Source organism: Peromyscus californicus, unplaced genomic scaffold (genome assembly GCF_007827085.1).
Source record: "Peromyscus californicus insignis strain IS unplaced genomic scaffold, ASM782708v3 Scaffold_14__1_contigs__length_90479793_seg_2, whole genome shotgun sequence".
In the NCBI taxonomy this organism is placed as follows: Eukaryota; Metazoa; Chordata; class Mammalia; order Rodentia; family Cricetidae; genus Peromyscus; species Peromyscus californicus.
The window spans coordinates 14,125,825-14,143,119 of record NW_026294436.1 but is presented as its reverse complement, the minus strand read 5'-3'; the positions used below and the strand labels follow the sequence as shown (position 1 = coordinate 14,143,119).

Below are 17,295 nucleotides of genomic sequence, written 5' to 3'. Positions count from 1 at the left end.
AGGCACCTGCTGATCTCTCTCTCTCTCTCTCTCTCTCTCTGTTTTCTTGATGTCACAATCCATTTCTAGGAAGCTTCCCCTCCATAAGGTTCTTAGGTCTCAATCCCAACTAGCTCCAGGATATAACCTCCTGCAGAACCCCTCCCTAGTCATCCACAACCATCATATTTTGTTATTTTATGTGTGTATATTCTCTCCCTAATTATCCAGTAAGAATGCGGAAGGCACGGAGTGTGTCTAAACATGAGGACACAAAGGCACGAACGTGAGGTTGATTATTACAAATGTAATTTGTGGGCTAGGAATCTGGCTCAGTTAGTCGAGTGCTTACCCAGTATGCACAAGACCCTGGGTTGCATTCTCACCATCCCATAAACCTGGTGTACCTCACATCTGTAATCCCGCCACTGGCAGTGGAGGCATGGAAGTTCAAAGTTGTGGCTATGTAAGACCAGCCTAGGAAACATGAGGCCACATGGTGGTTTGTCCCTAATAATCTCTGTCATTTGAACACTTGGTCCCCAGTTGATGGCATTGTTTGGGGAGGATGAGGAGGTGTGGTCTTGCTGGAGGAAGTATGCCTTTGGAGACGGGCTTTAAGAGTCTTGGAGACTTGAGTCATTTCTAGTGAACTTACTCTAGTGCTTGCTTGGGGTTCAAGATGGGAGCCTTCAGCTTCTGCTCCGCCCACCATGTCTGCTGCCTGCTGTCATGCTTCCCTGCCATAATGGACCCTTATCCCTCTGGAACGTCAAGCCAAATAAACACCTCCTTCTATAAGCTGCTTTGGTCATGATGTTTCATCACAGCAACAGAAAAGTAACTGATACAGACCCTGTCTCAAAACAAAGCAATTCTGACTCCGAATTTGCTCCTATTTCTAAAAACAACAACAAAACCCACCCAGCATCTTTCTGATATTTTTCTTTGTTAAAATTATGTATATATGGGTGAGTATGTTCACTTGAATGCGGATGCTCACACAGGATAGAAGAAGGCATCAGATCCCCTGGGACTGGGATTACAGGTGGTTATGGGTGACCTGACATGGGAGCTGGGAACTGAACTTGCATCTTTTACAAAAGCAGTACATGCATTTAATCACTGAGTCATCTCCCCAGTCCTTCATTCTGGTGTTTGTATTATATTAAATTCACTAAATATTATAAGCACATCCATGGTAGCTTCAATCTGAGTCAGCTTCCAGAATGAGCCCTACAGACACTTGTTAGCTGGCCACTAGCCTCCCAGTGGAAAGCATCTAGCCCATGTCACTCCTGAGATCACCCATGACACTGTGCCCTCCTGGGACCTGACACTCACAAAAAGCAGCCTCTCTCTATAGCCTGGTCTCAAACTTGGACAGCTGAAGGCCACAAGGTCCCATAGCAGGGAGGGAGTGATAGCATCAAAGTCTGTCCAGGCCCTTCGGTTACAGGATGTGGCTGACCAGGGAACAACAAACTTAAGAAAATGTCTCAGTAGGTAAAGTGCTTGTCCCATGCCCACGAAGACTTGAGTATACACATAAAAATGCACCTAGAATCCCAGAACTGGGGAGGTAGGGGCCAGTCAGGCCAGCCTGATCAGTGTTCTCTAGGCCAGTGAGAGATCCTGTCTCCAAAGATAAAGCCTAAAGCAATTGAGAAAGGCAACCAATGTTGACTTCTAACCTCCATAGGCGTGTAGAAGAGTAAGAGGTGCTGTGCAGACAACTGTAGACATGAGTGTACACACACACACACACACACACACACACACACACACACACACACACACCCCTATCCTCCAAACCAGGTCACACAGAACCCTGAAGAAGTTCAGACTGGACCTCTCCACTTCCATTGGGCGTGGGCACTGTGAGCAGAGCCTGGGGAGGCACAGCACCCACTCATTAATAAGCCGCTCAACACAGTGGGAGGTTTCCTTGTCTAATTACAGAAACTGCTGGAAACGGCAAGAAAGACAGGATTTATAGCCTTGATGACACTGTCTCTGTGCTGTAATTAAAAGTTATTTTCAACACTTGGGTGAGATACTAGGATTATCAGAAATATTGTTTGTGAATCAAGACTTGCTAAAAGGGCCAAGAGCCTAAGAAAAAGGCTTGGATAATGGGAAAAATGAACTGTTTTGACATTGAAAGGCAGGAAAGGGGAGAGAAAAATATCTCCTACTTTTAGGTCGCCGAGTTGTCACAAGAGAGGAGAGAAAGTAGCTAGGCTGTGTGTGAACCCAGGCTGCTTTTGATTATTTATTTGTTTGCTGATTACAGGGTCCCAGTGTGGTGTGGAACTGACCGTGTAGCTTCGGGTGACCTTGAATTTCTGATCACACCGCTTCCCCCTCCTAAACACAAGTACTGAGAGTGCTCCAGGCAGTGCTGGGGACAGCACCCAGGCCTCTGTGTCTGACAGGCAAGCACTCTGCCACCAGAGCTACATTCTTGGTCCCTTATAACTTGACCTTTAAAAATTCAAAAGTAACTTAGCAACTTAACTTCATCTTCCAAATAATATGTGTGTGTGTGTGTGTGTGTGTGTTGGTGGTGGGGGCGTTTGGCCTGTATGTCTGTGCACCATGTGTGTACCTCATGTCTGAGAAGGCCATAAGAGGGCATCAGTTCCCCTAAAACTGTTGTGAGGCATCATGTTGGTGCTGGGAACCAAACCCAGGACCTCTGGAAGAGCAACAAGTGCTCTTAACAGCTGAGCCATCTCTCCAGCCCCTTAACTTCTAATCACAACTGGGGAACACCCCATACCAGACGTCTAGACAGCTTTTCACAGCCACCAACCCACAGTGTCGCACCTCCAGCCCTACACCAGACACTACGGTCATCGCGCCAAGAGGAACTGGGGCTCACATACAAACAGGCCGGGGGCGGACTCCAAGGTGTTGTGATGCAATGGGGGATTCAAGGCAAACTGTGGACAATGGCCTTTGGTATAAGACTTAGGTTTTGCTTTTAACCATTTCCCTTCTCTTGTTTAAGATTCCAGTTTTGAGAAGGGGGCAGGCAAGACGCATCCCTGTGGAAATCACATGAAAGTGTCCGTGTGTGCTCACAGCACCTGGCTGCAAGAAGGCCCTTCCACCTCCCCTAGCCCTCCAGACACACACAGAGGCGCTTTGGACAGTGGCAACCCTGCATCAGCAAGAAGAGGGAGAGAAGCCACAGCAGGTAGTTAGGTAGCCCGTCACCTTGAACTTCCAGGATCTGGGGGCTTCTGTCTATTACATGGGCTACCTGGTGTTAACTCTTATTTCTTGAGACAAGGTCTCACACAGCTCAGGCTGCCTTCAAACTCATTATACCACAGAGAGTGACCTTGAATTCCTGATCCTCCTGCCTCCACCTTGAGTACTCAGATTACAGGCATGCACCTCCACAGTGGTTTATGAGATACAGGGGATTGAAATCTGGGCTTTGTACATGCTAGGCAGGGGCCCTAAAAATTGAACCACCCTCCAGTCCCTACGCTTCCTCTTTCTTTCTCTTATTACTGTGGGGGAACCCAGTCATGACATTTAACCTCCACTTATGGGCAGAGAGTTCTCCTCACTAGCCAGAGTAACATCTCTGTAATGAGAAATTATTTTACATTATTCCATTTTTTCCCTTTTACATATGAATTTAATCATTCATTTCTATCTGCCTGCAACCACTGCCAGTTTTTGTCACACTCTGTTACAAAGCAGTACTATCTTATCTTCTTAAATCCCTCAGCTTTGGCCGTTATGTGTTCTAGCTTCCTGGGAGGATCTCCTAGAGCCAAGGACAGCCCCAACCTCACTGTACCAATGAGGATGACCTTGAACTCCTTAATGAACTCCCACCCTCAAGTGCTGGGATTACAGGAGTGCACTGCCACAGCCTAGCCAGCAGCCTCTTGTCACTGACAGGAGTTGTTGGGCAGAGATGACTCATGTGCTGGGAGCTTCTCTGCTACAGGCTCTACATTTCATTTAATCTATGTTCTGAATCCTGTCAGTAGAACTCAATTCTAGGAGCACTTTATCTGCATAGGTGTCAGAGAAACCACCAGACATTCTGAGGGACCCATGAAAGCATTCCAATATCTGTGATTCAAGAATAAATGGAAGCTTGCCTTCACAACAGTCATGTCGGGTTTATGGAATTTGTATTGTAGCAGTAGAGCCATGGCGCTGTGGTCTTAGGCAGGGTTCAGTCCCATGGCTGGGCAGGGAACGGCCATCCTTACCTGCCACATTAATCTTTTCAAGCGATACCAAGCTGGGGACAGCTGTGGTGGAGTTGGTAGAATTTGCTCCTGTGCCATTGACGAGATTGTCCACCTTCGACTCAAGCTTGCCAATGCGCTGCAAGATGTTATCCAGTAACACAGCAAGAGTTTTCTTCAGATCTGTGAAAGAAAAGGAAGAAAACTGAGAACTTCTGTAGGCATGGCCATGCATTTCCAACCTGTGGCCCATGGGCACCCATGTTACAGATGAACATATCCCAATACTAACTCACAGACTTACTTCAAACATTGGGAGATATTTTTGCGCAGTTTTCTTTGGTAACTCTATTGTATGGTGCTTGAGCATGAACTCTGTAGATGACAGTGTGTTGAACTACAGTGTAAAAAAGCTGGACAGAGGCTGGGGTATTAGCATTAGGCATAAGCATGAGGACTTGAGTTCAGGTCCCCGGCAATCATATAAAAAGCCAGTGTGCCCATGCATGCCTGTGACCCCCAGCACCGGGGAGTGGAAGGTGTATAGAAGACAGAGAGAAGAGGGTTAGGGCTTGCTGGCTGCCAGTATGGCTCTGGGTTCAGGAAGAAACCTTGTCCCAAGAGAGTAAGGTGGAGAAAGGAAGACCAACAGGACACTCAGCATGCTCCTGTAGAGTTCCTAAACGTGACAACAAAAATGGACTCCGGACATTGCTGGACACATCCCAGGGGCAAAACAGCCTTCTTTGGAGAAACCACAGAATAAAGGACATGCTCAAATCCCTTGTGTTCCTAGGCACCCTCGGGGATAACGAGAGTGTTTGAGGAAGATGGAAGGCTGTTTCCCTCAGTGGTTGGATAAAGAACCCCGGATATTGTTACTAAGAAGCCCTCCCCACTTTTATGTTTTATTTGAAACAGGGTCTCTCATTGGCCCGGAACTTCGACACATATGCTAGGCTAGCTGCCCAATGAGCTTCCAGAGATCCACCTGGCTCCACCTCCCATCTCACCACCCACAGGTCTATAGGTACACGCTGCCAAGTCTGGCTTTCTTTGTAAAATATGAGTTTGCAGATTCGAACTCAGGTCCTCGCGCACTCTAGGACAATGCTTCACCAACTGAACCGTCCCCTCGGTCCCATTTAAAGACACTATTCATGAAAACCACAAGGACAAAGAAGAGGGGGCTGGGGAGACTGCTGGGTGGTTAAGAGCACACACTACTCTTCCAGAGGAAGCCTAGCTTGGTTCCCAGCACCCACAGCTCACAACCACCTGGAACCCCAGCTCCAAGAGATCCCACACCCTTTTCTGGACCCCACAGGCACCTACACTCATGTGGTACACATGCACACGGGCACACAGACATGTCAAGAAATACTAAACAAACAAAAAATAGGGATACAGGGAGGGAAAGAGGGAGGGAGAAGGAGAGAGACAGATAGGAGATGAGGCAGGGGGACACAAAGAGGAAGCAAAGCTCAAACTCTAATTCTTACAAATGCACACAATGCCCAACACCACGGCACTTAATGAATATGCTTTATATGAGCAAATGAATAAAACACATAAACTATCCCCTAGTCACAAAGAACAAACAATCGTCCTCACATAAATTATAGCTTTCTAGGTGATAAAATTATTCCTCACCTTTTTAAAAAGGTGCAAAAACTGTTAACAGCTTTATTGCAATTTTAAATATTTGTTTATGTTGTAGTCTTAATGGTAATCCATTTATTTAAGGATACTGTATAATGAAGAGTAGTTTTGATTACAGTTAAGAAAATAAGGACAAAAATATTCTTTCCAAATTCTAGTATAATACTTTTATATTTATCATAGTATTTTATGGTTATGGTTAACAGTAAAATGTGTCCTCAGCAGGATTACAATTTCTAATTACTAATGAACTTTTAATTTTTTTTCTTTATACTTCAAAAGCCTTGGCAGTAAAAATTTAAGCCTGACATTACTACTAAAATTTTCTGTGTTCCTAAAATTCACTGTACATACTAAGGATGAGACTGAGTAGTTGAAAACATTTAGAACAGCCCTCTGGGGAAGGGAGCGCTGGTGCATCTCAAGCCAGGACTAGACTGCCCAGAAGAGGTGCCCTCACAGCATCTGGAAGTTTTCACCTCCGGGAAGCCACGACAGTACTCGGTAGAAAGGGCTAGAAGACACAACCAAGAACGGGATGGAAAAGGAGCTAGCACTGCTATTCCTTTGTGAGGGCTAATGTTGGCAGCTAACAGGAATGCTGAAGAGATAAGTCTCCGTGTACCTCTGTGGGGGGGTGTTGTACATCACGTCATCTGAGGTGAGTAGGCCCACCCTGAACATAGAGAAGGGCTCTCAGAAGTAACAGTGGTTCTGCGGGTAGATGAGAGGGCTCGGGTGTATGACCCAGATCCTCAAGAGGAGGGCAAGCCATGGTTTCTCTCATCAAACTGATCGATATTTGAGGAATTACCAAGAAAGGCGTACTGGGTACCTGTTCCACCTATGACCTTGAAGTACCAGCCCCTAGGGCGTGGCTTCTGGGGCTTGGATAGTGTGGACTGACTCAGGCAGCAGGAGCAGCCTGGGACAGGACATCAGCCTTCCAGGACTCAGGGACGGTTTTGCCTATCTGGTTTAGTGAGCTGATCTCCCCGGTATAATTTCTAAATAAACAGTTCCTTTATCAGTATCTGTGGATCATCTGCTACAAAAGGCTGTACATGAGAGCCATCCTTCCCCTGACCCCATCTGCCCTGGGCCAGGCTTCCTTCTTGGATTCCAATCACTCCTTCAGGGCAGGAAACAGAGAGACAAGAGAATTCCTGGAAGCTTAGCCAAGTGGTCTGGAGAACGAGACACCCTGCTTCCAACAAGGAAGAATGCAAGAATACCACCTGAGGCTGTTCTCTGACCTCCTCATGTATGCCACAGTGTGCACACATGTACACACATGAGCACTGACATGCACACATGCACGCACACATACACAGAAGAGAGAGAGGGAGGGAGGGAGGGAGGGAGGGAGGGAGGGAGGGAGGGAGAGAGAGAGAGAGAGAGAGAGAGAGAGAGAGAGAGAGAGAGAGAGAGAGAGAGAGCAAGCACAACAAAAACCAGGGAGCTATTATCAAGGCTCCTCTGTGACACTGGTTACCAAGCCCCATTGTCACAAGGAAAGTAAAAGGCAGCCAAGCGTCATGGGCGAGGCCAAGGCTTGCCATCCACCTGCGAGGGTCACTGACTATGTATGCATCTGCGGCACAGGACTGACTGACTATCCAGTGAGTGAGGACTTACACCCAAACTGCCAAAGACAACTTCCTTCTCTGTTGGCTCCTAACTCAAATCCCGTTCTGCCACGGCTGCCCTGAAAGACAGGGCACGAGCAGGAGAGCTGCCGAGCAGCCTCCCTTAGAGCAGCCTCCCTTACGGCAGCTCCGGAGCTCAGGAAAGACAGGGCGCTAACGAGAGAGGAAGGTGTTGATGAGAATAGAATTAACCTGGACCTCCTAGAGCCATCAGCTGCCAGGAACGCCCGGGTCCATCAATTGCACAGTTTAAAATTCATTTTCAAGTGACCTTCCCACGGACAGACAGCAGGGCCCTAACAATGACCAGCCCACAGTGCTTTCGTTATTGTAGAGGGGCCTTCACACCAGCGCTGCTTACAGAGGTCTAAAAAGAGCAGTCATTATTTATTCCAGATGAGAGCAGGAAAACACGGTGAGAGAAAGCTCAGGCTACACTCTCCTATCTGTGAGCTAGACTAGGCAGATCCTGGCATGGCCGCTGCAGCTACGTTCCCGGCCAATGGCAAGTCACATGAGTTCAGTAACTACGCAGCCATCAAATGACTTAACAGCATGAAGAGACACCACAAAGATGGTTTTCCAGTTGTATGTAATACCACTCGAACGGCTGGGCGGTGGTGGCGCACGCCTTTAATCCCAGCACTTGGGAGGCAGGGACAGGTGGATATCTGTGAGTTCAAGGCCAGCCTGATCTACAGAGTGAGTTCCAGGACAGATTCCAAAGCTACACAGAGAAACCCTGTCTTGAAAAAAAACCAAAAAAGAAAAAAAAAAAAAAAACTACCCCTTCAATTTCTAAAAAGGAGTGTGTACATGTATACACTTGTCTATACACACAAATGCATGCATCTGTTAGCACTTTAAAAAAGTTGGAGGAGGGCAGAGAATGTGGTTGAGTTGGTAGAGAACTTGTCTATACGCAATAAGCCCTGGTCTGGGTCCCTAGCCAAGGTACATCACCAAGGTACAGTAGCATGCCTGTAATCCCAGCATTCAGAGGCAGGAGGATCAGAAGCACAAGAACATGGCTACATAGTAAGTTCTAGGCCCGCTTGAGACACACGAGGCCTCAAAGAAAAGAAAAGAAAGGCAGGAGAGAAACAAACATTTTTACCACTGCTTAGATCTGGGTTTGGAGCTAAAGCTTTATATCAGCTTCACTTCTTTATATTTCCTCGTATGCTCTCCATTTTCTATAAAAATTTGCCTCGTCTTCAAGTCACATGTGTATAAAAGGCCATTTTAAACATGCAGGCGGTACAGTGACTTCCACTCTCAGAAGATGGCTATAGCATCAGGTAAAACAACACCCCTTAGAAACTTCCCGACGACACTCACGGTGCTACTCACTTGACTGCTCTACTAACTTAATTTTTTTTTTTTTTCTGCTACAAGGTCTCATGTCGTCCATGTGCCCTCAACTCACTATGTCGCTGTGAGGAGGACTTTGGCCTCTTTATCCTCCAGCCTCTACCTGTCTGGGGCTGGGGCGCCAGGTGAGCACCACCATATCTAGTTTTTTCCTGAATACTAGGCTAGGCAGACACTTTCCCAAGTTCCTGCCTCGACTTCCTTCAGTGATGGACTATAACCTGTAACTGAAATAAATTCTTTCCTCCTGTAAATGGCTTTTGGTCGGACTGTTTTTTCCACAGTCACAGAATCCAAAGACTGAATGAATGTGTCTAGCATTGAAGCCTGGGCTGTGTAGTAACTGGTGGAGGTTCAGCTAGGCTGGTGTGAGTAATCACAGCCACAGAAGTTTCCCCCCTTGGTGTGTGGATAAATGCTGTCCCCTTTGATCCCTACAGGTGTCACAGAAGTTGATAGAGGTCACACCCACCACTTCCTAAGGCTCAGTGACTTGCTCAAAGTCACATATCTGGCATGGAGCAGCCTCCTCCCGTCCCCACTCTACATGGAAACAGTCTCTAAGAACCTTTTACAATAAACAGCTGTCATATCAAGAGCCCCCATAATAACTACTTGGAGCATCTTGGATGTGGAGCCCACGTGGAATTTCTTCCACTTCCTGCCTCAATAAACACCCATTAATGTGGGTATCTCACATTAATCCCAGTTGTCAGGACACCACACAGACACAGGGTCCTGTGGTGATGGGGGATGGGGTGTCACTACTCATTCCTGGCTCCTACTGCCTGCTAGGGAAAGCCTTGAACAGAATCCAGACATCCTTGCTCTCTCTGTCGACAAGGCTGAGGAAGATGCCCATGCTGTTAGGTGGCCGAGAAGTTAGGAAGGATGAGAACAATGGTAGAGTGGCCCTCCTGAGGAGGAGGTCTGGCAGACTTCTCAGAAACTGAGAATGAGCAGGAAGACGGGAATAAATAAGGTTCGGAGGTCAGAACATTGGAAAACACTCTTCTATGACCCAGAACAGGAGTGAGGGTGGCAGGCAGCTCCTCAGGGGCTCGCTGTGGCAAGAGGTCTGCCCAGCTTGTTCTGAGAGGAAAAAGGAATGGAGAGACTGGTGTGAAAAGAGACAGGACCATGGCATGCTCTGAACACCAGCCAAGAGAAAGAGCCTTCTGAGATGCATCCCTTCCTCAAGCCCGATGTGGGAGAAAGGCTTCAACAATAGGGAAGGAGGTGACCCCCAGATACACACACACACACACACACACACACACACACACACACACACACACACACTACGCTGGCTGTCTCCTCAATCTTCACACTGGGCTGATGAACTCGGGAGCCTGGCCTGCCTTTGACAGAACTGTGTGGCTGAATATCCACCACAGCACAGCAGGAAAACGCCCCAAGCCCCGAAGAGGTCCATTTTTAGGTTCTAAGGGCGCCAAGAGTCCTTTCCTTAACCATGCCAGCTACATCCTTATAGAGAGAGCAGCGTGGCTCCTCCCTGAGACAAGTCCAGGAGCCCATCACTCCCCTCCCAGTTCCAGCGCAATAACAATGTACTTTTCCTTCAAGAGCAGGGGCTATCTCCACAAAAGTCCTAGCCCACCCATGACAGTTCCCTTGGTCCTGCTGGAAAGAACAGAGGCAAGAAGAAAAATCCAAACCAAAGAAAACAAAAAGTATCTTTCCTGGCTTGCAAGTGTGTCCCACTTCACCTCCTCCTTTTTCACGGGAGCCGTTGAAAGAAAAACGCTGTAAAAGCTCTTAATGGCAGCTCAGAAAGTCATCTGGGGATGTGCAGTGCTGGGTGGGGCCAACACCCTGGATATAAATATCCAGGCTTGAGAGCTAATACCCAGGGCTGCTCAGTCTGGACGGTTGATCAAAGCCCAGAGCTGACTCCCCGACCTGACTGTGCCTCCTCCACCCGCACCCCCACCCTGTCTCTCCAAGGGGCACCAGGGGCACCCCCAGCATCCATTTCCCCAGCATCCCTTTCCTCCATTCATTCGCATGGGACCTTTTGCCTCACAGCAGGCAGGCCCGCTAGTCTCCCTGGTGTGCACCTGTCTCCTGCTGGGCATGTTCTGCCTCAACCTCCCCCCCAAGACCCCTCCTTTTGTCAGCCAGCTACACACAACTCCCAGGACTTTATCCTACTACAGAGACACCTGCACATCCATGTTTATTATTGCTCTGTTCACAACAGCCAAGCAAGGAGGTGGCCTGGATGTCCATCAGCACATGAATGGATAATGAAAACATGGCATACACACATACACAATGGGATTTTATTCGGCTGTAAAGAAAAGTGACAATTGTGGGAAAGTGAGTGGTCTGGATAGGACTGCATTAAGTGAGGTAAAGCAGACTCCGAAAGACAAATCTACAGGTCCTCCCACATGTACAGAGCCAAGCTTTTTTTTTGAGACAGGGTTTCTCTGTGTGTAGCCCAGGCTGGCCTTGAACTCACAGAGATTCACCTGCCTCTGCCTCCCGAGTGCTGGGATTAAAAGTGTGCACCACCACTGCCAGCTCAGAGCCTAGCTTTTAATGTATATGTGTGTGTGTGTGTGTGTGTGTGTGTGTGTATCTATATCTGTTTATGTCTATCTGTTTATCTATCTATCTATCTATCTATCTATCTACATATATATATATATCAGCATATCAGCTATCTATAGCTATTTATAAATGTGTAGATGTGAATTGTGCATATGAGTGTAGCCTATGAAACTAGAAAGGGGATCATGAGAAGGGAAAAAGAGGTGCTGAGGGTGGGGGAGGGCAAGAGACTCAGGTGACATGAAGGCAGAAAGGAGGCCATGGGGTGGGGTGAGGTGGGGGGATGGAAGGGACAAAGAAACACAAGCATGGGGTGGGGGGAGGAGAATCAGCAAAAACAAATTCTGTTTTGAAAATACCAAAATGAAATCTAATATTCTGTAGGCTAATCAAAATAAATTAATTAAAATATACACTTCAGGAGAGGTGTCTTCTCTCACCACTCAAGGTAAAGAAATTTCTCAGGGATTTTTATTTTAAAGATGTGTGTGTGTGTGTGTGTGTGTGTGTGTGTGTGTGTGTGTGTGTGTGTTATGTGCACACGAGCACAGGTACCTTCAGAGGCCAGAAGAAGGCACTGGATCCTCTGGAGCTGGTGTTACAGGTGGCTGTATGCCACCAAGCGAGGAAGCCAGTGGAACAGAAAACACTTCCTTTTTTCCTTGGTTTTTTTCAAGACAGGGTTTCCCTGTGTAGCCCTGGCTGTTCTGGAACTCTCTTTGTAGACCAGGCTGGCCTTGATCTCAGAGATCTGCCTGCCTATTTAAAGGCATGCACCACCACTGCCCAGCTCTGGATCATCTCTCCAGCCCCTCCAGGATTTTTTTTTTTTTAACCAAATTTCCTCTTTGCCATTTTTCAAGGAAGAAGTGATTGCTCTCCAACACGGTCCTGCAATTATAAAGGATAGGGCATCCACAAGAGGGGAAAAGTCCCTTTCCCCGTCATAAGCTCAAAGCCTAGACAGCTGCTTGGGACACACCAGCCAGCAAAGACGGACCCTTACAGGCAGTCTCTAAGGATGAGAGCCAATTAAGTGGACAGTCTAGGCCTACAAGACTCAGCAACCAGCAGCCAGGCAGAGTCCAAGACAAAACAGGCCATGGAGCCTGGAGGCCAAAATAAACCAGGCAGCAGGAAGTGGGCTGTGGGTGGGAGGTAGCCAGGAGAGGCTCATGGCTGTGTTAGTCTGAGCTAGGAGCTTAAGTACTCCAGTGACTGGGGGGGGGGGGGGGGGTAGGGGGGGGTGAGACAGAGTCACTAAGATGTAGCTGGACTACGGAGGGAATCTCACTGTGCTGCATTTTCAAAATAGGAGAACTGAGGTGGCCCAGGTCTGGCCTTAAATAAGAGATCACCACTGGGGATGAGAATTGGGGTCAAGCGGCCAGAGACAGATTGGGTCACCTCAGAAACAAGAACAGCATTGACTAGAGTGAATGACAGCATCTCTGATGCCCTAACAGGCACAGCCCATGCTGGGCTGGCCTGGGACAAGCAGGTGTGGCTAGGAGGCAGGAGCCAACACCCTCTGCACTCCAGGGATGAATGCTCTCACTGTTCTGCACAGGCTGCTGGGGACCTTCCAGCAGCCCATCTGAATGACCAAGTCCCCAAAGGAGTCCAGAAGTCGCTTTTCATTCTGCTATCTGTTTCTTATTTCTTAAGAACTGAAATGAAGCAAGATAGGCAGACAGGAAAAACTTGGGGGGTGAGAGCCGAAATGAGGGCTTCATCGCAAAGAGACAAGGAGGGGCCGAAGCCTCTCATGCCCAAATCAAGAACTCCAGGACAATTCATCTGTGCCCCAGAGGTTGCTGACATGGAATTCCTTTCACATGTAGATATTTTATGTTAAAATAACAATGAACTAGGAGGAGGCCTGGATGCGTATGATCTTGGGTAGAGCTTCCATCATCTCCTCCAGTAACTAATACACTTGTGTTCTCACAAACTTTCTTAACAAAACTGGGTAGCAAGGAGGATTCGGCGGCCACGAGCTGTAAGTTGCTGACTGCCTCAGATCGAAGGAATCCTGGGTAGTTGCTGAATCCTTAAAGAGCATGGCCAGAGAATGGGCTGTGGTGATTGGAGAATGATGGATTTGGAATGTTTCGGAAGCTGTGTAGAATGAGTGTTGATGCCACCATGGTTCTAAGTAATTGAATCTGTTATAAACAGTGTGAGTGGCCATGTGCCAATACGTTATTTAAACCATTAAACAACAGTCTGAATTTGGCTCATAGGCCAAGCCTTGACCAACACTGCTGTTCTGGGATCCATAAGAAGAGGTTCTAATGAATCAGGAATCATCTAAAACCAACTGTTAAAACACTTCAAACATCAAAGATCTATTTATAGTATACCAAGATCCTCTGATACTACCAATATGGGAATAGGAGAAGAGGTTTTTCATTTTCCTGTTCTCTGACAATTTCATACATGTACATAATTCATTCTGGTAATTTTCACACATATCCCATTTCTCTCTCTCTCTCTCTCTCTCTCTCTCTCTCTCTCTCTCTCTCTCTCTCTCTCTCCCCCTTCCTCCCCCTACTCCGACCAAATCCCTTCTTAGATGAAAAGTTTATTTCGGCCTACTAATGGGATCCCTTTAAGCTAGACCCGGATGCTGGACACATAGGATCAATTGTTCATTCTTCCAGAGCAAATGTTTACCAAGCACACCAACATGGCTTGTGTCTGTAGCAGATAAACCAGAGCTTATCCCATACAGCCCAGCTAAGTCATACAGCATCCCGAGTCTCAGGAGCTACCATGTAGCTCAGGCTGGCCTCCAAAATTCCCTACATGGCCAAAGATGACTCTGAACTCCTGATCCTCCTGCCTCCACCTTCCAGAGCTGCCTATCTGTCAATGGCACCGATGGTGGCAAATTAAAGGAGAAGTGGGAGCCACCAGAATGTCTCTCCAGCTTCTCAGGATTGGCACTAGATCACACCCTAGCTCATGTCGCCCCGTCACTTAGTTCTCATGTGCAAAATCCTAAACCAAAGTAACAGTGAGCTGACCCAACTCAAGACTCCAAAATCGAAATAAAAGCCAATCAAAACCACATGCCAGTAATCTGCGTTAGAATACCTTTATTGTCGGGATATTTTTGATTGTCACAGCTAGGGAGAGGCTACCGGTATCTTCTGCTAGAAGCTAACCGTGTGTGCTAGTGATCTTTAGCTGTCCACTTAACAGAGCCTATAACGGCCTGACAAGAGTTTCAGTCAAGCAACGGTCTCTCTCTGGGCTGGTTGTGAGGGACTGTTTTGATCTTTTAATTGATACAGGAAGGCCCAGCCCACTGTGGTGGAACTGTTCCTAGCAGGAGGTCCTGGGCTATATAATTAAGCTACCTAAGTATGAGAACAGGAGGGAGCCAGGGATCGAGACAGGAGTGACCCAGCCCAAGTGGGGTTCCTCCACGGTCCCTGCATCCAGGTTCCTGACTTGACTTCCCTTGGTGATAGTTTGGAAGTGTAAGCCAAATAAATCCTTTCCCTCCCAAAGCTGCTTTGGGTCAGAGTGCTGTACAACTTTGATAGAATAAAACTAAAACACTATGTAAGTAAAATCTTACTGAAATACAGACTTCTCTAACCTCAAACATCAATAGGACCAGGAAACCCTGTCTCAGTGGACCTCACCGCAGGATGTTCTCAAATACCTCCAGCACATACACTCTAGTAAGTTCTAGAAACTCAGCTCCAAAGACCACCTAGACTGGCGTGTCAGCTTAGCGGGAGGAAAGCATGTTAAGACTCCTGTTTCACTGTTTGCTGATATGAGGGAAAAGATGAATGGTTATTTCGCTGATGTTCATCTTGAAAGGGGTTGGAATAAATAATTCTTATAGGCGCTTTGAGATGCAATGTCCTGTGATGACAAGCACTTGGCTGAAATTCCAACAGAAGACTCTGCATGTGTGTGTGTGTGTGTGTGTGTGTGTAAACACACTTGTGCATGTGGAGGAAGCCAGAGAAAACCCTCAACTGTCATTCCGCAAATGCCATCCATCTTGTTTGTATTTGTTTAAGATAGGGTTTCCCACTGGTCTGGAGCTCACCAAGAGGGCTCAGTCAGCTGACCAGTGAGCTCAGGGATATAGCTGTCTCTGCCTCCCCAGTGCTGGGTTTACAACTAGCACACTATGACTGGTGTGTGTGTGTGTGTGTGTGTGTGTGTGTGTGTGTGTGTGTGTGTGTGTGTGTGTGGTTTTGTTGTTGTTTGAGACAGGGTTTCTTGTGTAACAAAACTGGATATCCTGGAACTTGCTTTGAAGACCAGGCTGGCTTCGAACTCACAGAGATCAGCCTGCCTCTCGAGTGCTGGGATTAAAGGTGTGTGCCACCACTGCCAGGCTTGCTTTCTCTCTCTCTCTCTCTCTCTCTCTCTCTCTCTCTCTCTCTCTCTCTCTCTCTCTCTCTCTCCCCCCCCCCCCCCTCTCTCTCTCTCTCTCTCTCCCCCTCCCTCTCTCTCTCTTTCTTTCTTTTTTTTTTCTCTCTCTTTCTTTCTTAACATGATTTCTGGGGACTGAATGCAGGTCCTCTGGTCTCTTGTAAGCTATCTTCCCAGTCCTGGGTTACTTTTACACACACACACACACACACACACACACACACACACACACACACACACACACTAAAAAGCTAAGACCAGATAGATTTTCTCTAGAATATGCAGGAAGCCTGCACTCTGAGCTTTTTATCAACACATAATAAAAACAACTAGTAAGATCACAAGTCTATAAATATCTAGCTCATATGTTTTTGTGCTGCCCACGGAAAAAGTTTGATAAACTGTGATTAGAGGAAATTACTGCTAAGTTGTTGTCCTTTCCCAACAAGGGTATAACAAAGTACGTGTGGGATTAGAACTTTTAAGACAACATCTACCACAGGTCACATCACACGCAACACCAATGTTCTGTGCTATTCTTTCCTCTCTGGCGGTAACTGATTTCTGAAACTGATAGACGACATGAGCCAAGTCAATGAGTCATATGACTTGTGTGGTTGGGCATCTCGTGTTTGTTGCTGCTCTCTCTCTCTCTCTCTCTCTCTCTCTCTCTCTCTCTCTCTCTCTCTCTCTCTCTCTTTCTTTCTCGTGTGTGTGTGTGTGTGTGTGTACGGTGTTTATTGTGTGCATGCACATGGAGGAAAGAGGTTGATGCTGGATGTCTTCCCCTTTTGCTCTCCTCATTGGTTTTTGAGACAGAGTCTTTTAGTGAGCCTGGAGCTCCCGATTCGGATAGGCTGGCTGGTTAACAAGCCTCCCCGGTGCTGAGATTGTAGGTACACGCTGCTCCTTCATGCCGGGCTTTTGTACATCGGTGCTGGGGAATGAAGCTCAGGTCCTCGTGGTTACATGGCAAGCGCTTTACCAACTGAGCCATCCCTCCAAGACCGTGGTGACAAAGCTCGGAGAGATAAAATAAAAGCAATCTGATCCTAGAATCACCAGGGCTCCTCAGCTATCCTTGTCTTCTCAGACACACACCCCACAGGACCAGGCTTTTGTGGAGCATGTGATTTCCTATGCCTATACTCCAGCTGCCCAAACATAGCCTCCAGTAGCATGTGTTCTAATCATCATGTGAATGCTATATCCTGCGGGCATGTCTGTGACTGGGCCATAAAGCAGAATGTCAGCTCTTCTACACCACCACAGCATGCCGTCCATAGCAAAAGTCCCAAACACTGAGCCTACTCAAGTCTGGGTTTGATAGCTCAGTGTTCCATCTGATGACTAACAAGAGCTCACCCTCTTAGAAACCCAGGTCATTCTGGATCCTCAGTGACCACAGGGCATCC

At 47.3% G+C, this 17,295-nt stretch overlaps 1 protein-coding gene across 5 annotated transcripts in view; it reads right to left on the bottom strand.

Moving 5' to 3' along the window:
- Mgat5 (alpha-1,6-mannosylglycoprotein 6-beta-N-acetylglucosaminyltransferase) overlaps positions 1-17,295 on the bottom strand; it is a 291,422-nt gene that overhangs the window by 174,888 nt on the left and 99,239 nt on the right. For all 5 annotated transcript variants that reach the window (XM_052736793.1, XM_052736794.1, XM_052736795.1 and 2 more), the window contains one exon: positions 4,227-4,388. In XM_052736793.1, the coding sequence (XP_052592753.1) occupies positions 4,227-4,388 (162 nt within the window). The remainder of the gene's footprint in view (positions 1-4,226; positions 4,389-17,295) is intronic.